The 20,942-nt window shown below is 38.9% G+C and overlaps 1 protein-coding gene across 10 annotated transcripts in view; it reads left to right on the top strand.

The window, feature by feature from the left end:
• DST (dystonin) overlaps positions 1-20,942 on the top strand; it is a 442,077-nt gene that overhangs the window by 113,760 nt on the left and 307,375 nt on the right. For 4 of the 10 annotated variants that reach the window (XM_037056340.1, XM_037056341.1, XM_037056345.1 and 1 more), the window contains exon 1: positions 1,417-1,507. The exons of 4 other annotated variants lie outside the window; for them this stretch is intronic. In XM_037056340.1, the coding sequence (XP_036912235.1) occupies positions 1,417-1,507 (91 nt within the window). Of the gene's footprint in view, positions 1-1,033; positions 1,508-20,942 lie in introns of those variants that run through there. 2 more of the 10 variants (XM_037056339.1, XM_037056346.1) reach the window with 2 other exon arrangements.

The raw sequence follows: 20,942 nt of genomic DNA on the forward strand, positions 1-20,942 counted from the left end.
CAGAGTTGGCAAGGTACCAGTGCCCTGAAATATGTCTATTTACACGCCTGGGTACCAACTGGTTCCTCCAGTCAACCCTTAGACTCAGCCACTGGAGTATATGATATGCCGAAGTTAAATGAATTGTACCTATTTTTACTTAAGTTCATTGGATACCAGTACCGTGGGAACGCGTGAAGAGGAGGGAGGTGACACAGTAAGCTGGGGGAGTTGTGGAAAGGCTAGGGCCCTCCCGGAGCACCGCGGCAGATTCTCGCTCCGGCTCTTGGGGGCGGAAGGGAGGGACCTCGGGCTGGTGGTTCTGTTGCAGCCGCTGGGTGGCCGCTGGGTGGCCGGGCGCGCAGGCGCAGATGCGCCCAGGCTGTCAGGCCTGATCGTGCGGGGCCACCTGCGGAGGCCATCCACCCCCAGACCCTGAGATGTGCCCTGGACGCGAACCCCCTTGCCCTTCCCACTCGGCGCTGCCACATGGTGACCCGAGTCCTTCTGTGCCATAAGCTGGATTGAAAAAAGTATTTTCCACTCTCCTTCCCGTCACCCTTTCCCCAGGGAGAGTCGCCGCTCCTCTGCAGGGGGCTGCGTGCGCGTTGGTGGCCGCAATCTGCGGCTTTGTTTCACAGGCACCTGTTGTGGGTCCCAAATAGAAACCTCGTCCTTGGGGATCCGGGGTTGGCCCGCCAGTGTCCGGGGGTGGGCGTGCTTGGCTGTGCCGTCAACCTGGGTGGGCAGACAGGGGGAGGGGGCCTGGTGCTCTGAGGTTCTCCTTGGAAGGGAGGGGCCGAGCGGTGCGGTGCCGGGGTCGCAGCCCAGCCAGCCAGGGCGCTGGCCGCTGCGCTCGCCCCCTCCCTTCTACCCTCCCCCCACCAGCCCTCCCTCTCTCCGGGGGTGCAGGCGAGTGTCTGCAGCGCAGCGGCCAGGAAATGCCGCAGATGCGCCGCGCAGCATCCCGGGCGGAGGCAGCACGTCTGTTCTCCAACACGGCCTCCGCGGTCTCCACTGGCCCGGAGCAGGCGCCTAGTGAGGCCAGGGTGGCGGCCGTGGTGGCCTAGGAGGGTCTCGGTGCCTGTGGTCCCTTGCCCGTTCCGCCCTGCTCCTGGCTCCTCCACCGGTCGTGGCGTGGCGCTGCAGGTCACCGCCCCGGGACTCGCTGAGATTTGCTGCTGCTGCTGCTGAAACCCGAGAGCGACTCTGGCTCCCCCGAGCCAGGCGGCCCAGCACCCACGGCCAGGCAGGGGGCCTGGGCGTTTCCTCTGCCCGCTCGTGCCCCCGGCTCTGTCTCCGGCTTCAGCGCTCTCCCCAAGCCGGCTGCTCCTTCCGCTTTCCAGTTCTCCAAGCTGCGTCCTGCTGACTAAGATACTGTCCCGGTTCCGAGCTGGAGAGGGGAATTGGCTAGTCATCGCTTAGATAAACTTCGGCATGGCGGGGTACCTCTCCCCAGCCGCTTACCTGTACGTAGAGGAACAGGAGTACCTCCAGGCCTACGAGGATGTCCTGGAGAGGTACAAAGGTATGTGGCTCTCCTCGCTCACTCGGGCTTCTGGGCTTGGCATGGACCAGCAGGGTAACCGTTACCTTTGCTTAACCAAAGCCACCACTGCTTGGGCACAAGTAAACAGGTGTCTGGAACCAATCTGGGGGGTGGCCCGGGTCATTTTGGATGGGATTCAGCATCCCCAACGCTGGGAGGGTGGAGGGTGGGCTACAGACCAGAGATGCCCTTGGATGGGTGGTAGAGTCGGAGGAAGGGTTGTGGTTTTCAAGAAGCACGTTGCATTTTCTCTTCCCTGTAAAAGCTCTTAAGCACTAGGCATAATCATAATTCTTCCTGGGAGGGTGGGTACCAATTAATTGTCCGTGGAATTATTAAGACATTGCTGCCCTCGACTGGCACGGAGATTTGGTTGGTCCTACAGAAAAGGTTCTTGGGTTCTTAAATGGACTGTTTCAGCATTGAGAGCATCACCAAATCATTTTTCGTAAAATGATCTTATTTGAAAAAAAGTTTATGGGCTGAGACTATACATCTATTCTTTGTATCATAAAAATTATTTGATATTGTAAGACTGTAGTCAGTGAGACTTATAAATTTAAATGTAAAGGAATATATTTGGAGATGTTATTCTGCCTATCTTTGTGTTTGGGAAATTCTATGCCAAATTGATAAATATTGGTATTTTAGTATTATGTGTGCTTTGACTTTATGGTTAAATATACAGCATTAGTCAAAGTGCACCTTCTCATCTTAAAGGGTGTTTTTGTCTCAGGAAATACTTTTCAGTGTGTACAAATGATCTTATGGCTCCTAAAACACTCCATACCCAAAGATAGCTCATGGAGCCTTATATTAACAGTGAATAGTGGCCTATTTCATAGGTAGAATTCAAATGGTTTTGCATCAGGAATATTTGCTTTGGGTTTTAGATACTCAGTTTCTATAAATTGAATGGGGGTTATATAGTTAAAATGCACACATTAATAGTTTTCTATTAATAGAAAGTGGAAATAATACAATCCCGAACTGAATATTTAAATTCCAGTTCTCCAAGAAGCTCAAAATTCACCAACAAATATGTCCTATCTCTTTCTAGAATATGAACTATCACTGATATTCTTCTAATCCATGTAGAATTTGTAAATAGTACAATCAGAACTCCTTTGTGCCAAGACCCTTTTGTGTATAATGCTGCCACTGAGCAAGTGCAGCGATGTTTTGGATAAAGCACATTTGTAGAATTTTTGTACATGTGTAATATACTCATGTTTACATCTATCTTTCCATTTTAAAATATGATTCTTCATCAGTTGTCTCCAGAACTCTACAAATGAGAAATAGTGATATAAATTAGTAAACCTTATTGAAGACATACACCTGTGCTTTTTAAAGTCAGAAAGAACAAAGTCTGAAAGCCCTAAAATATATACATTTTTTTACTTTTGAAAAAAAAACATAGCTTGATGAATTTTTTTTGTCTATTCAAGTTTTTCCTCAGTGATAGTGGATGATTTCAGGTGATTTTGAAAACTGATATAATTAAAGTGCTGATTTGACTCAACTGGAGGAAGCAGACATTATTTAAAAACTTCATTTGTTTTTGGGAATTAAAGATGCACAGGTCATTGTAGTTCTTACTACACTTCATTTTAATTATACACTAATGATCAGTGTTACACTTAAACATGTTCTTTTTCAAACATACGGTCCAAAATTTGGCTGAAAAAAAGGAGGGTTCTTACCTTCATTTTCTGTGTGGTTTTAAAATCAGTTTGTAGTCAGCTTTATAGATGTTCCATATTTCATTTAGTCTTGGGGAAAAAAAGTGGGAGTATTGGCCAGTATATTACATGAAAAGCTGGAGACCTGGAAAACTCATTGTTTCCTGATGTTTTGAAGCCAATTCTGATTTCCCATCAGTATCCAATACGATGACTTCACTACAGTGCTTATTATCCTGATGACTTGCTATGGGGCTGATCTAATCAGAAAAGAATTGTAGGCTTTGAATAGGGAGTGTCAGTTTACTAAACTTTCAAAGTACCGTTGCTCATTTTCTGAAATCATGCATTGTTTAAAGCATTTTACATTCCCATTTGAACTTAAGAGAGGCTATTTTGATTTTTTTTTTCTGGCAAAGTTTCTTGGTTACAGAATGAGTTTACATTTAGCTAGAATATTATCAGGTTGCCAAGTTATCATATGCCCAGCTGTTGAATAGTGTAAGTGGTAGAGTCAGCTGAAACAAATTCAAAATCTCTCTGTTGTCAGAAACATAGCATAATAATCATCTACAGTGTTAACATTTAGGAGTATTAGATTCAAAAGCTGAGAATTTCGTTAGACTTACTTAGTCCTTAGATGGCCTTGGAAGGCCTTCAAACCTAGTGTTTGCAGAAAAGCAAGAATAGTGGTCAGCGAGGCCTAAGTATTTATGGTGTGGTATTTTGCCTTGGTCCTTTACTTCTGAGTAAAAATAGGCAACTGTTTGCTGTATTTGAATAACACAGAAAGAGCTATTTGCTATATACATGCAGATGGGCACAGTGTTCTGATTCATATTCTAGTCCTTTTACTAATAAAATATATTCACAACTAGAACATTCAGGGTATCTAATTTAAAAATCACATTACTTCATCTGATGCCACAGTCACTGTGAATAAAGGAATTTATTTATGAATAAAACATATTTCTTTGTTATTGTTTATGCTAGAAATACCCATGTTAGTGGCTTTCTTTTATGTCTGTAGTAAAATACCCAGTTTATTTGTCTTGGGCTACAAAAAATTTTTGTAGATTAGCAGGAAAGATACAAATGGTCCCTCTTGTTTTTCTTGTCAGTGTAAGAAAAATAATCTATAACTGCTATTATAATGAACTGTTATTTATTATATTGTTAAAATTAATTAACTGCTACTTTAATCTATGAAATTCTGCTATTTGAATCCATCACTAGAAAATTTTATGTTCTCAACACATTATAACTTTAAAAAATGTAATGATATTAAGTGTGACAATGAGCTCATTAATGTGGACCTAATAAATTTTATTCTATATATTTTAGACTTAAGAAGTCAAATTAGTTTGGTACAGCAAAGTGCAGTTTTCCCCCACTGACATGGGGATTAATTGTTCTCAAACAAGTGTAAAATGTGTTTTATTGTTATTCTCTATGAAAGTTGAATGGCAGTTACGTGATTTGTCTATGATATCACCAAGAAACCCTCTTCAATTATTTAGAAAAAAGTCAAAATTTCTGTTTCTCACAAAACTTTTGAGTAATTCCTTTAGTCTCTTCCCTCATTGGGCGATACAATTCTGCGTATGTGCAATTCCATGGTGACAAAAGGAACCGAGAATACTCCAACTGTAGTTTTCATTTTCACTTCAGTTTTGCATTACACAGATACGTGATTGGTAAAAATTCTGTCTCTTTACAATGTAAACCAACTCTGGTGCCAGTTGAATTGAAAGTTAGAGTACAGTAGTTTTTTTAGTAGTCTTCCCTTATCTACAGGGGATACATTCCAAGAACCCCAGTGGATGCCCCAAACTGCATGTAGTACTGAACCCCATATGTACTATGTTTTCTCCTGTATGTGCATGTACTTTGTGGCTTCTCGTTGGCATATCTGAACTGCCAGCATCACCACTCTTCTGCTTTGGCGCCATTATTAAGTAAAACAAGGGTTACTTGCACACAGGCACTGTGATACCATGACAGCTGGTCTGATAACCAAGAGGCCTACTAAGTGATTAAGAGGCAGGTGAGATGCTGGAAAAATGGGGATTCATCTCCTGTGCAAGACAGCAGGACAGGAGACATTCCATCCCACTACTTAGAATGGTGCACATTTTATTTTGTTCTTATTTTTATTTTTAATCCTCACCTGAGGATATGTGTTTTGATTGATTTTAGAAAGAGAGGAGTGGGGAGAGAGAAAGAAAGACACATCAATGCAAGAGAGAAACATTGATTAGTTGCCTCCCATACCTGCCCTGACCGAGGATCTAACCTGCAGTCTTTTTGGTGTATAGGAAGATGCTCCAACCAACTGAGCAACCTGGCCAGGGCAGAATGGCACACATTTGAAAACTTATGAATAGTTTATTTCTGGAATTTTCTATTTCATATTTTCAGACTGTGGTTGACCATGGGTAACTGAAACCATGGAAAGTGAAACCATGGGTAATAGGGGACTAATATGGAAACATCTCCAGGAATTACTCCCCTGCCCCGCCCTCCTAGTCATATATCATACAGCTTAGCTCCGTTTTTCAGTTGGCTTCCAGGATTCTTCAAAAACTTGACTTCAGATTTCATCTGCTCATGCTGTGCTCGTGGCTTAATAGCCAGTTGTGTAATAAGTGAACTTTAACTGTGTTGCATCATGATGGTGTTATTCTGTAGCTAGTTGAAACTGTATTAGTTTGGGCTTTTTCTTTTCTTTAAAAAAATGAAATAGGCTAAATTTGATTACAAGTATTAGTTAGATTGTGTTTGGCTGTAATGGAAACAGATGCTAATTCTGAACCAAGTAGATGCTTCCTTTCTCTCAGGTATCGAGAGGCCCAAGGAAGACAGGCCCGGGCTGTGGGGCACCTCTGTTTGCCAGCAGGACCTGGACTCCTGTGTTTCTGCCTAGTCACTTGTCACGTATCATGTGGTGGTTCTGTCATCACAAGATGGCTGCTCCTCTTCCAGTCCTTTTGACTTAGTTTCAGATGGGAAGAAGGGAAGTAGAAGGAAAAGGAGAACAGATGCACACTAGTTAATTCAGCCTCCTTTAAAGAAGCTTTTCAAGAGACCATTGAACAACTTTCACGTGTATCTCATTGACCCGACCGTTCCAGGGGCCACCACTATCTATTTGCAAGGCAGACCAGGAAAATACAGAGTTTTCGGCTGGCTCCGCTTATAGCCCTGAACAGAACTGAAGTTCTGTTTGTAAAACATAAGGAGACAATGGGTATTGGGTCTGACACACAGAGGGCGAAGTGTCTATCCTGAATTTAAAACTTACAGTTTGGATGCATCAGCATCCATAACACAGCATGTTCGATTTCACTGACGTTGGAGAGACCATCAGAGAGCTCCTTTGAAGGAGGAGGAATTTCAAAATGACACCATTGCATGTTTTTATAATGATACAACATGGGTTTAAAAAGTAATTTCTACCAAATAATCAGGATTTAAATTGGCCAAAGATCTTGTTCATTGCCTCACATCATAGTAAATATATATCAATTTTGGAGATGTACCCAGTTATTAAATATTATTAGTGAATTCAACGTTGAACTCCAAATGCCATGTCGATGCTCCTTTCGTTTCTTTTTGTTTTGACTTAGCCTTGATAGTTATCTCAACATTTATTTAGTCAGGGGCTTTTTAAAAAGTTTTATGCTTTTTAAAACTTTTTGGGGAGCAATTTGGAAAAGCTTCTTTTCTGGGTCAGTGACAATTATAGGTAATAAATAACATGCAAGGAGAAGTGGTGAGAATGATTTCTTGTCTTACTGTTATTTTGTAGCCGGGCAAGGAAGCGCTTGTGTTTCTGCCTTTGGGTCACAAGTCTGGCTCTGTGGGGAGCTGGAGGATTTGACTAAATCAGTCTTTGTGAAATTGCAAATTGTAAAAATATCTGAAGCCAGAGAGGTGACAAAAAGAGAGGTGAACAATATCCATGCTGTCCTACGTTCCTTTCTTTTCCTTCCACAAATGAGTATAAAAATGTATAAAACACAGTAAGATTATTTGACACTGTAAGCCTGATGAACTGAGTAAGAAGGTCTATAGTTTAGAATGTTTAGTGTTTCATGTCAATTAAAGAGAAACTCAGATGCTTCTGGTACGTGGAGCTCTCCTCTAGAATGGCTTTTGAAGAAAGGCCGCTGTGTCCGTTCCTCGGCTGTTAGTAATTCAGGGGTCACATTCTACCTACTTCCAAAGAGAAATTTCACGTTGCTGTCAGCTGAAGTATATCCTCATCTCCATAAGTGATCAAGTAAGGCTTTTATTTATTTATTTTTGGTCTGTCGCTTTAACGCAAATTTATGTGCTATTATTTTCCACCCTGCTCTCAGAAGAGGAAGCAAATACTTCTTCTCGGGTTGGGTGTTGGGGAAAGCTTTGTATTTAGGGTCAAAATGAGATTTTACCCTGTAAGAAGGTGAAGGTAAAGTTTCCTCAGTTTTCACTGAGGAAGACTCCAAGAGGAGGAACTAGTATGATTTTTTCACTTTATGAGCCTAACCACAGAATCTCTTTTGAATGCTTGGCCAACGTGCACGGTAGGTTTTAGGGATGGGAGAGGATACAGGCGATTGGAAGATGGACATGGGTGAACGTGGAGGTTTACGCTGGACCAGATTGGACAGTGCCCGAGTGCCATAGCCAAGGCCAGCCTTGGGGTTTCCTCTGCAGGCAGGGAGAGGGGCCTTGATGATCTTCAGCAGAATATTAACAATGAGATGGGTTTTTAGAGAGATGATGGTAGGGACAGTGTGGAGGACTGAATGAAAGGGAAGACTCAGGAAGCAGGGAGCCAGGTCTGTAAGGTTCTGGTAGTTGGAATGGAAGGCTGGATTCAAAAGAAATTCCAGAACTTGACGGCTCCGCTGACTGGTTGGCCCTGTGATGTGGGTGCAGGAACCATGCATCAACTTCTGTGTTGAAGTGACACTCTTATTTGGAGAAGTGTGGAGTATTTTCTTTTTCATTTGTAAAATGAGTAGTTCTTTTTAATACGTAAAAAGTTCATTAGAATGAATGTTTTGAAACACTTTTAATATTAGTCATTATTAGATGTTCTTTGGTAGTGAGATGGAGTGAAGGCTATTTTACTTGGCCTTGGGACTACACCAAACAGTGTGACCTACAGAAGTGGAGTAGGTCTTCTCTTGAAGATGCGACTGCATAAGTAATGCCTTATCAGTCTACTTGCCGGGGGCCCTCTGGGCATGGTTTGTAGAGGATTACAGTAGTGAATGTTTTGTGTAAGCAAGAAAATTATCGGCTTCAGATACTTTTTAGATATAAGTGGTCAAAAACCAAATCTTATGATATATTTCAACAATTTTTCCTTTGATTTTATTTCAAAAGCCTCCTAATTTTTTTCTACATAAACTACAGCAAATTTGTAGTTTCGTTTGGTGTATAAGAAGTTTAATGGTTATATGATGACTTAATATCCTAAGCCATCCTTGAATTTATCTGTTAAGCCCTTAATTTTTAGTTTAAAATAATAAATAACTACATTTATATGCCTATCTACTTATATACTAGGTGTAGGGCTGGGTATTACAAATGAATTTTTATTTATTTATTTATTGTCTGTTCAGACAGTATCCAGTCATGTACTATGAAAACCAGAGCCATTTATTGAAGAAGATACAAGACACAAGAAACATTGTACATAGGACAGTGATGCCTCAGTCCCCTTCAAATTAGGCACTTTGAGACTTCACACAGTTTTTCCAGGTACCATCAGCTGCCCCATCCTATTTTTCTGAATCTCACTGATGGTCTGAAACCTCTTCCCTTTCACAGGTGGTTTTAGTTTTGGGAAAAGCCAGAAATCATAGGGCATCAAATCTGAGCTGTAGTGGGGCTGAGTCACCTGGTGACTTGATGTTTGGCCAAAAAACTGCCTATCAACTGAGACGTCACCAGTTGCCCACAGCTGCAGTCTTCTGAATCCAAATAGTTTCCACAGAGGAATGTTCAAACTTAACGCAACATCTGATGCAGATTCATTGTTCTACTTTCTCAGTCATTTTGAATGTGGTGACCACAAAATGCACATGCTCGCTCGACTGCATCTACCACGCGCGGTACAGTGAAGTCATCATTATCACGCGTGTGCACTCCAGTCCACTCTCACTGGCTGCCAGGTTACATCGATGTTGTATAAACTGTTCCTGTTATGTTAACAATGGCTGAACTTTTTCCAGATAGACCTATCTGTGTGTGTCCTCATAACTCTTTATCTTGGCTCTGACTACTGCCAATGTGGAAATTGAGGCTTAGAGAAATTAATTTTTCTGAAATGATACAGCTATAAGTGGCAGTAATGACATATAAGAAATGTATTTTTGATATAAACTATGTATTTTGATTTCCATCACATTGGGTAATGTTGCAGCAGTAGTTTTTATGAAAAGTTTTTATTAGGATTATGATTTTGATTACTAGAACTTTCTGAGATGTGTTAATGCATGAAATCAAAGTTAAGTTTAAAAATTCTTAGAAATTTATATCAATTCAAATGTTAGACAGACTTGGGAGCTTGAACTGTTGTATCGTAGCTGGATTATTAATTATAATAAGATCCATGAGATTTTGAAAAGAATTGCGTTTTATAAATGTCACCAGTGAATGTGGCTGCTTTGAGACATGCCTGAAATGTTTCCTGGAAAGAATCGTCAAAAGGAGTTGACAAAGTTCTGATTTTTCTCTAGTGGGTGAAAATATTTCCCAGTGAGTCCTGGTATTAAAGGCATTGTACAAAGATGCTGTTGTCCCAGTGAATTAAAAAATGCCCCTGATTCAGTGCTGAAGTTCTCCATGCCAGCCATGCCAGTATGACCGTTCGTATTCTTGATCGTGGGGATGAAATAATACCACTTGGTGGCTTATTTTTATCCCACCCTCATTAAGCCAGTTAGTTAGTTAAATGTGGTAGTTGTGCCTCACTGTCTACCTCACTGGGCTAATAAAGGTAGGATAAAATAGTACATATGAAGTATTTTGAGTAGTACAGATTATAGAGCTAGTCAATGAATGTGTTAGACCTTAAGAACTCAAGACCTCTGGCTCCTTTTGGCCAGGAGCCTTTAAAGAAATTAATAAACTAAGTTTTAGAGCAGTTTCATGATTACAGAAAAATTAGGCAGAAAGTACAGCATTCCCATATACTTCCACCTTTCCCCCTGCACTTTGCTCTCTCGATATTTTGCACTGGAGTGGTACATTGTTATGGTCAATGAAGGAATATTGATTATTATGTATTAAGAACCATAGTTCACATGAGGGTTCACTGTGTTGTGCAGTTCTGGATTTGGCAAATGCTTATGTGTATACTATTACAGTTTGATGCATAATAGTTTCACTGCTCTGTCTGTATTCTACCTCTTCATACCCCCCATCCCAGTCTCTGGCAACCGATAATCTTTTTATTGCCTCCATAGTTTCACCTTTTCCAGAATGTCATAGTTGTAATCATACAGTAGGTAGTCTTTTCAGACTGGCTTTTTCTCACTTGTAATATTATTTGAGGTTCCTCTGTGTTTTTCCATGGCTTGATAGTTCATTTCTTTTTATTGCTGAATAATATTTAATTGCCTGAATGTACTACAGTTTATCTACTCACCTATTGAAGGACATCATAATGCTTTTGATTCTTGTCAATTATGAATAAAGCTGCTATACACATCTATGTGCAGGTTTTTGTGTGAATGTAAGGTTCCATCTCATTTGGGTGAATACCTAGGAGTATGACTGCTGGGTCACGTGGTAAGGCTGTGTTTACCTTATAATGAACTGCTGAACTGTCTTCCAAAGTAGCTGCACCACTTTTCATTTCCACCAGCAATGAGTGAGAGTTCCTGTTGCCCCAGATTCTTACCAGCATTTGGTTTTGTCCATGTTTTTTAATTTAAATATTTTATTGAGCCCCGGCTGGTGTAGCTCAGTGGATTGAGCGCGAGCCTGCGAACCAGAGGATCGTGGTTTGATTCCCAGTCAGTGCACATGCCTGGGTTGCAGGCGGGTTCCCTGCAGGCCAACTCCCAGCAGGGGACACATGAAAGGCAACCATACATTGATGTTTCTCTCCCTCTCTCCTTCCCCTCTAAAGATAAGTAAATAAATAAAATTAAAAAAAATATTTTATTGATTATGCTATTACAGTTGTCCCAATTTTCCCCCTTGCCCCGCCCCCCCCATCCAGCCCGTCCCTGACTCCCACAGTCAATCCCCACACCGTTGTCTGTGTCCATGGATCTGATTCCTTTACCTTCTTTCAACCAGTTCCTCCCTGGTTGGTCAGTCTGCTCCATGTTTCTATGCTTCTGGTTCTGTTTTGCTTGTTAGTGTATTTTCATTAGATTCTACTTATAAGTGAGGTCACATGGTATTGTCTTTTCACTGATTGGCTTATTTCATTTAGCATAATAGTCGTTAGTTCTATTCATGCTGTTACAAAAGGTAAGAATTCTTTATTTTTTACTGCTGTGTAGTATTCCATTGTATAAATGTGCCATAGTTTTTTTTATCCACTCCTTTATCGATGGGCATTTAGGCTGTTTCCAGCACTTGGCTATTGTAAACAATGCTGCTATGTACATAGAGGTGCATATATTCTTCTGAGTTGGTGTTTCAGGATTCTTAGGGTATAGTCCTAGCAATGGAATTGCCAGATCAAAAGGCAGATCCATTTTTAATTTTTTGAGAAAATCCCATACTGTTTTCCCCAGTGGCTGTACCAGTCAGCATTCCCAGCAACAATGCACTAGGGTTCCATTTTCTCTGCATCCTCGCCAGAACTTACTGTTTGTGGATTTATTAATGGTAGCCATTTTGGCAAGTGTGAGGTATTATCTCATTGTGGTTTTAATTTGCATCTCTCTGATGGCTAGTGATGTTGAGCATTTTTTCACGTGTCTGTGGGCTGTTTTAGCCATTTTTATAGGTGTGTAGTGGTGGTGAATTTGCAATTTCCGAATGATATGTAATGTGGAATGTCTTTTCATATGCTCATTTGCCCAGTCTGTGTGTCTCCTTTAGATGTCCAGATCTTTTGCCCCCTTTTTAATTGGGTTGTTTGTCTTTTTATTTGTTGAGTTTTAAGATTCTTTATATGTTTTAGATAAAAGTCCTTTATGAGATATGTGTTTTGCAAACAGTAACTTTTTATACCACTATCTCCTTTTGACACTTTGAAACCATTGCACATTATAGATATTATTTAAATAAATGAGGCCCTCATAATCTCCCTCATATGGTCACATTGTTCTTATGTACTATTTTGTTTTGGGTGTTCACATCGTATTTGTACACACTTCATAGAATTGCATGTGGTGTCTCAGAGGTCAGCAATCTGACAGTTTGCTTTAGTACTTCTACATATGCTGCTACAATCAGGTATCCAGTGAGCTGGTTGGCAGCTATGCTCTGTAACACTTGAGTCTAAAATTAGTTGACTGTTCTATTTTAGGGATAGACTGAAATTAGTAGTCCGAGGCCTGCAAAACATATGAAAGTTAAACTCATAGGATATTGAATTACTTCTTTTACAATGTTATCAGAAGTAGGGTTAGGTAGAAAGCAGTTTGTTTCAATTTTTTAGAAAGTTTTTGTTGTGGTGATTTGGTTATTGCCTGAGTGTAATGCTGTATGTACATAATACCCAAGAACACAACGTTTTGCTATTGCCCCTAAGGGTCAAGACATTGCTTTTACGTGAGTGATTGTGTTTGAGTTTTGAAGCCATATGGGTTAAGGGGCAGGATAAGACTACTTGATTTTCTTTTAGAAAAGTTTAGAGAAATCACAGTCCATAAATCTTTATGAAAGCTGGAACACCATTGACTGCCTTTACTAGGAAAAAAGTGAATGATTAAAGGTTTGTGATTTTTGTGATAACTTTATGTAACAGAAACCAGAGAATGTTGAAAATTCTTAGTAGATAAACCAGCTGAGTGATTGAAATTCAGAGTTTAATTTTGCATGTACTGTGAATTTTATAATCTCTTTAAATGAGGGCTTATGGTTATAAAAACATTTATAGTGTTATTCAAGAAATCTCAGAAACTATAACAATTTAGCTACTACAGATTATCTGTAATCTTTTACTTCAGAAAATTTTAAAGGCTCTATAGAAGTATGAAGAATTCTAAGTTCCAGAAAGCAAAATGCAAGGATGCTTTACTTTGCTCATGGAGAAACAGAGCTGTACTTAATCTGCATGCTTTTGCATTTATAAAATTATATAGAAATTTAAATTTGTGCTTTAGTACAATTAAAATAATAAACAGAATGAAATATTTTTGTAATTCGCATTTTGTTGAAACATTCCAGCAGCATTGTTCCTAACCTCATATTTCTCATAATTTCAATCAGAAATTATTGATTATATGCTTCAAGTGATCAAATTACCATGTCATATACATTCTTCTCCCCCAGCCTCATCACATTTTGTACTCAATATTTCCCTAGAAAGGCTGGGAAGAGGTAAACCACTTGGGGCCAGGAGAAATTGATTCTCACCAAAATGGAATATTTGGTTTAGTTCTAAGCAGTTATTGATGCTGTACTTTAAAAGTGTGAAAAGGTGCTAGGGTCTATGGAAGGAAGAGGAATGCAGAGCTAATGGACTGTAACTCCCCGGAAGAGCACAATTGGTGAGGAAGGTGGACCAGTTCCACTTATTATAAGTGAGTGCTACACAAGATCAGTAATCTGAGCATTGGAGAGTTTTGCAAGCAGGGCTGGCATTTGAAGGACGGCAGAGTTTCCGTTGGGGGAGGAGCTTTGTGGTGTTTGTGCGGGAGTGGGTGGTGTGGGCAGAGGGCTTTCTGGACTTGAGCATCTCATCTGGACAATCTGACCTTGCATTTCACTCTTTGTGTTCATTGTAGGAAAAGTATTATCCTAATGATTTAATTAATGCTTTAATGTAAACCAGGGTAATTTTTTTACAGGAAATCAGGATTCAGTTGAAAATTTTATCCTCTCTTGAAGAACTCTGTTAATACCATAAATATATTGTAAAATCTTATGGTTTAGTAGAGAGAAATAACTTTAAGGCATGGTCTGCAAGTGTAAAGATTGAATGAGACACCCTTAACATGGTGTAGGAAACTCTGAATTAGATTGATGGCCATAAAAATAATAACGCTGTACATACTTACATTTTTACACATATGATATAATTTAATTCTGTTTCAGCTCTCTGAGGCAAGTAATATAAGAGCCAGTTTTATAGCTAAGAAATCCTGGCTTCCATGATTACACTGACTGGGTGCTGACTGGAACTACTGTAGAGAACTGTGGCTCTTCTTTATACACATTCAAAGTTATTACTGAAAGTATAGGTTAAGTAATTAATGTATGTGGTGAGAGGTGAATAGTTGCAGTTTAAGTAAACAGGCATTGAATATATTCTGGAGTTGCTAGCGGAGGTACATATTTAGAAAGGAGAGAAGTATGGTTTACTTTTTATTTAATGTGGTTTGGGGCTCTCCATAATCTGTAAATTTTAGTGAAAAGTTTTTTTGCTGGCTGTTAAGAATTTATTTACTTGAGGAAAAAAACTCCAACCACTGTTAATTGAAGTAGCTTTTAAAATTATAGGGTTTTAAATTTAGACAATTTATCCCATTGATTAAAGATGTAATATCTGTATTACTCAGTGGAAAAGGAGGAACTATGTAAGTGCTTGGTGGAATGTAGAAAGAAAAGTCTGTATCATAAACTGGCTAATGCTTTCAGAAAATAAAGAAATGTACAAAATATGAATAAAAATAATCTGTAGTTTTATTAGCCAAATATGTGAATTGATTTCTGACATATTTCCTTTCCCCTTTTCCTTTCTCTTTTCTCCCTAATGTATAACATTTAAAAATTTGGACCACTGTGTATAAAGTTCTGTATCCTGCTTATTTACTATATATCATGGCATTTTCTAATGTCATTAAATATTATTTAAAACACTTTTAATGACTAATGCTTCATGTATTCTGTTCTGTAGTGGTGATAAACAATACCTTCAAACCATTTAAACAGTGTTTGATACTGATGGGCTTTGGTTAATATTATTATGCTGGTATATTTAAATCTAATTAGAAATTCAGAAATACAAGTTTTCAAGAAAAGAAAGTAATCATAAGGATTATATAAGTTACTTAACAATTAATTGTTTATAAGATGTTGCCTAATTCCTGATTGAATAGATTATTGAGTTATGTATGCAGTTTAAAAATTCACATCACTCTTGAATTCTAGAAATTCTAACAGTAAAGGAAATGATGACTAATAATCAGGAGATCTCGTTTTCATTTCTGGCTTTTACCCTAACTAGCTATTCTTAGATGGATTATATATTAAAATGAATGCCTGTCAAGTTTCCTCTTCATCATGTAATATTTTTCTTAATGAAATAATTCATCATTTATTCATTTAGAAAACACTTACTGGGTTGTGTGTTAGCAAGTATGTTAGATTCCCTAGGGTAATACGCATAAGAAAGTTAGTCATCTTTCATGTTTTTTTGTTGAGCTCTGAATATATCACTTATACTGATATAACCTGTCCAGGTATCCTTGACTTAACTTTCTGAAGTACATTTCACTTATTGTTTATGATATATACTTCATTTTTATTTTTAAAATGATATCTGTGAGTTTATTTTTTTCAGAAACTTATTATATTTCTTTCGAACACCTTTAAAGAATGTCTTTGGAGCTTTTGATATAGGCTATAATAATTTATATTTCATTAATTGTGCTAGTCTCCAAGACTGTATTATTTATTAATGGTACTAAATTAAGCAGTACTTTGAGGGATTAGGTTTATCTGTACCATTGATTGAAGTAGAGCTCTGAAAGAAATTCATAATTTGAAAATTTTTTCCAACCTCATCACATGCAGTGATGATATATAAACTTCGTGTCTTTGAGTGTACACAACTGACCTCATTTTGAAAGTTTTAAATTGTTATCTGTCTTAATCACTGTGTGTTGTTCTTGCATGCCTAGGTCCTTGTTTCTTTTGTGTTTAGTTAAATGAGGACCATATGCACCTTGAGGACAGGCCTACATGTTGTCCTACCTGAGCTTCCTTCTTCCATCTATGGTTGAGTGGAAGATATCTTTCATGTATTTTTAATTCTTTGCTTTAGAAATGAAGGTGAACAAAAACTTCCTTTTCAGTCATTCTTTGAGTCTGAGATGGACCTACAGCTTCTGGTTTAGGGGTTATAGTCTTCAGTGGTCTTCAGTTTTGAAGCGGCTTTATTTTGGGGAATTGCTTAAGCTGTTTGATTTGTTTTTTCCTTTCCTTGTCTAACCCCCCAGCTTCTCTGAAGAACAGAATGATAGTTCTGTATCTAACCCCGATTCTGCTCTCTTACCTGCTGGTCTTTGAGAATTACCATTGCTTGTGGTTGATACAGGGAAAAGACAGGAACATTGAGTGTGCTGATTTTTCATCCTTGCATTTTATGCTTGAAAAATCTGAAGTCCAGAGAAGGGTCAGCAAAGAGAAAAGCAAGATCTAAACTGTGGTCTCCTGATTTCCATTTTCCATATGTTTAGTCTGCTTTTTTACTTGTAGGTAGATAGCAGATGTGATTTCGTTGGCTGTATCTAAGTCATTTAATGAAAAAGGCATGGCTTACTAAAGAATCGGTAAGGAAGATAATATAGAAGATATAAGGAGAATAAGTGAAGCAGTAGCAGAGACAGAAGCAGTGATGGCAGTGCTTTTCCAGATAGGCGGTGTGTGGCCTGCCAAGTTTTCAGTGTGGCGCTTGATGTTTATGGATTTTAGGGACCAGTATAATGTCAGTGATGACAAATTGCGTGCAGCAGGTTCATCAGTATTCTGGAGCTTCAAAAACTGATTAGGCTCAATATAAATAGGAGATATAACATGCAGTTCAAGTATTCCTCTATTTTAAAAGGTTCATTGACAATTTGGCTGCAGGTTTCAGGCCAGAGTGTGGATATTTACTCGTTATCTGCACGATACATGTTTACTTGTTAACTGCAAGAGGCAGGCTCCAGGCAGGTAGATCTGGGCCACCGACCACCCGCATACTTCACTCCTTCCCTACGGCCTTCCTTCTCAGGATTTGTTGAAATCTAGAACTTTCTCTCCTGCTGTGAATCAGGAATGGATTGAGGAGAGTATGATGCTCTGTGACTTCAATTCTGATACACTTAGAGCGTGGGAGTAGCAGTGAAAGGGATGGAGAGTTTGGGTTTGCCATACCTCAGGTGGGCACGAGGCACGTGGGAGGTAGGGAGTGTGGAGGAGAAAGGGGCATGGAAAAGAGGAGAGGGAACTACCTCCTGGTTATTTTCTGGGAAGATGGGAGGTAAAGATTTTTAGGTGAATGGTGGCCTAACTCCCTTTCTCACTGGGTCTCCATACATATTTCACCTGCCCCGACTTCCTTCCAGGCTCAGTTGTGTTTCTTCTGGCTGGCCCTCTCTCCTCACGTCCCTCTGTGGTAACTGCAGATGGGTACGGAGTTGGAGAGGAGGTGATTTGGAAGGTGTGTCTCCAACAGGAACTTGCCTGTTACCTGTTTTCATTAAACAATAGATCCAATGTTATATATTTTAATTATTATTCTTGATTGACTATGAAATGTCTGTGTATATTGTACATCAATAATGTTGTTTTATCATTTATTTAAATTAAAAATATAGTCTTGCATTAGCCAAGGTTATTTAATTTTCACTTAACTAGCAATTTTAAGAGAAAATGTATTATAATTTTGTTGTTTGGAACTTGCAAATGCATTTCTAAAGCACAGTCCATTGGTAAATTGAAGACAACTTGCAAATATTTGATGGTTTGCAAGTCTATGGGGAAATTTAAAGAATTTTAGGAAAAAATTAGAAGTAGTATTTTTTTTAAAGTTAGTAACCACTTTTATTCTTACCATCATTTCTAAAAGCATTTAGTTGACATCCAGTACTGGCAAGCATGTGAGGAAAGAAAAAAAAAAAGAATAGGGGGAAGGAGTTCTCTCATGCATTGCTCGTCCCATGTGGTGATGTTACCGTCTTTGAGGAAAGAAGTTTGCTGAAGATACATCAGCTCTTGACCCACAAAAATTTCAGAATATTTCCTACAGGTAGAATTTAATATTTATAATTGCAAATACTGGAAACAACCCAAATAACTATCAGTAGGGGATAGTGAATACATTTTGATACTTCCATGCCTTGGGATGTTAAGCAACTAATAAAAATTATGACTTAGATCTCTTAAGTATTGACCAATAACATTTCCCCAGTAGGTTAAGGAAAATTAAAAGGCAGAGGGCTAATGTATATGTTATTTTTGTAAAAAAAGAAAAGAGAAAGATATCTATCTTGAAACATAGGGAGAGATATGAAAGAAATGAGATTATTAATCATTATTAATAGTGGCTAGCTCTAGGGGGAGGAGAATATTTTTTTCAATCTCAGTATTTGACATTTTAGAAAAGTATCTGTTACCTCTGTAATAAGTATAAATGCCACCAGAAATAAAGTAGAAAGTTTAAAAGAAAAAAATTATTAAATATATGCGTGTACATGATGACATGATGAAACTGCTGGTTTTGAGAAAAGCTTCCTCTGTGTGATTCTGATGCATGTAATTTATAAGCGACATTGTGGGTATTAAGTGACACTGACTTAATAGACCATCTGGCACTTTCATAAACAATTTACAGACTTATGGGTTGTATGGTGGTTTATAGCCGAGGTGGTTCATCACGATCTCAGCTATCATTTTCAGCATCTGATTTGATCATACACTTGCAGGCTGTCTTCTTAGGTGAAATCCAGTGGGGCGAGAAGGCGCTGACTTCAGTAGGTCAGACAAGGAAATGTAATAACGGTTTCCGAGGAGTGCCGTTCTAGCCTGAGTTCCTGTTTGTTTTGTTTCTTATCTGACTTCATTTTAAAATTCATTTATTTAACAAATTATGTAAAAACGTATTGGGTGTCCATGACATACGCAAAGAGGAAAAAGATGATCTTCCTTTCCTGTAGGAGATCTCAGTCTGTTGGGGCAAACCAGCAAGACGAGTTAGAAGGCGATTGAAGTGGAACACACAGTGTGAATAAAGTATCCTAGGAGTAATGTTCTTACACCTTTACCTGGTGAGGCCAGTGTGTCCTCTATTTTTCAGCTTGTTTCTTCAAGTTTTATTTCTCTGACAAGTAGGAGTAAAGACATCATAGCAGAATCCTATTTTAGTGCAAGTTTTTTTTATAGATTGGAATATAATATAACCCCAGGAAGTACTTAATACTAAGATGATACGGAAGAAGAGAGACTGAGAAAAACAAATTATGTATTTGTTTATAGGATCCTCAGATAAGCAAATATTAAGTACTTTTGAAGTTTAAAAGAGTGAGCTGGGGCCCTGGCTGGCGTAGCTCAGTGGATTGAGCGCGGGCCTGCGAACCAGAGGTTCGATTCCCAGTCAGGGCACATGCCAGGGTTGCAGGTCGGTTCCCTGTAGGCCAACTCCAGCAGGGGACGCAGGAAAGGCAACCATACATTGATGTTTCTCTCCCTCTCTCCTTCCCTTCTAAAGATAAATAAACAAATAAAATATTTTTTAAAAAAGAGTGAGCTGGGAAACTATAGAAAATATTTTTCACTTGAAACTTTTAACTATTTTCAGTGCCCATCACAGTACTTGGCATATTGTAGATGCTCAGTAATTGTTTTGTTTTTAAAATGATTGAATGTATGAATTTCTCCTGAGGGTTTTGGGCTTTAAGATTTTCTGAATTCATTTTCTTAACCAAGGTAAGTAGAATTATTTTGCTTCATTAACATTTTAATATTTTTGGTTCATTAATATTTTTTAAATATTTATTTATTTATCTTTAGAGGGGAAGGGAAGGAGAGAGGAAGAGAAACATCAATGTATGGTTGCTTCTCGTGCATCCCTTGCTGGGAACTGGCCCCTGCCAGGACTGCCCTGCAACCCAGGCATGTGCCCTGACTGGGAATCGAACCGCGATCATCTGATTTGCAGGCCCGTGCTCAATCCACTGAGCTACACCAGCCAGGGCTGGTTCATTAATATTTTTTCTTGCAGTGTCTAATCTGCTGTTAATCCCATCTGGTATAATTTTTTTACCTTTAGAAGATGAGTTTGTGTCTTTAACATTTATTTTGTGTCTTCAACATACTCACGCTTTCCTCTATCTTTTGAACACACAGAGAGTATTAATAATAACTTTTATTACCCTTGTCTACTATTTCTATTGTCTGCGCCATTTATAAGGTTGCTCCTTTGATGACTTTTTCTCCTTATTATGGGTTATATTTTCCAGCTTTATTTTGCATGCCCAGCATTTTTTATATAGATGCCAGCTATTGTTAATTTTATTTAGGTGAGTGCTAACATTTTAAAATGTGTTAAGTGGTTTTTGAGTTTGGTTTTGCAATACAGATAAGTATGTAGAATAGATTGATCCTTTCAAGATTTGCTTTTTAAGCGTTGGTAGGCAGGACCAGATTAGGCTTTATTAGTCTAAGGTTAATTTTTTTCCTGTTACTGAGGCAATACCCTTTTCTGTTGTGCTTGCTCCTTTCTTGGTGGTTCTTTACTTGACTTATGCTAGTTTCCTTGGACTTATGTACACAGTACTCAGATAAAGATGTAACCCTAGCCCTGGCTGGTGTGGCTCAGTGGACTAAGTGCC

Source organism: Sturnira hondurensis, unplaced genomic scaffold (genome assembly GCF_014824575.4).
Source record: "Sturnira hondurensis isolate 20B ecotype Veracruz unplaced genomic scaffold, ASM1482457v3 Scaffold0008908, whole genome shotgun sequence".
Taxonomy (NCBI): Eukaryota; Metazoa; Chordata; class Mammalia; order Chiroptera; family Phyllostomidae; genus Sturnira; species Sturnira hondurensis.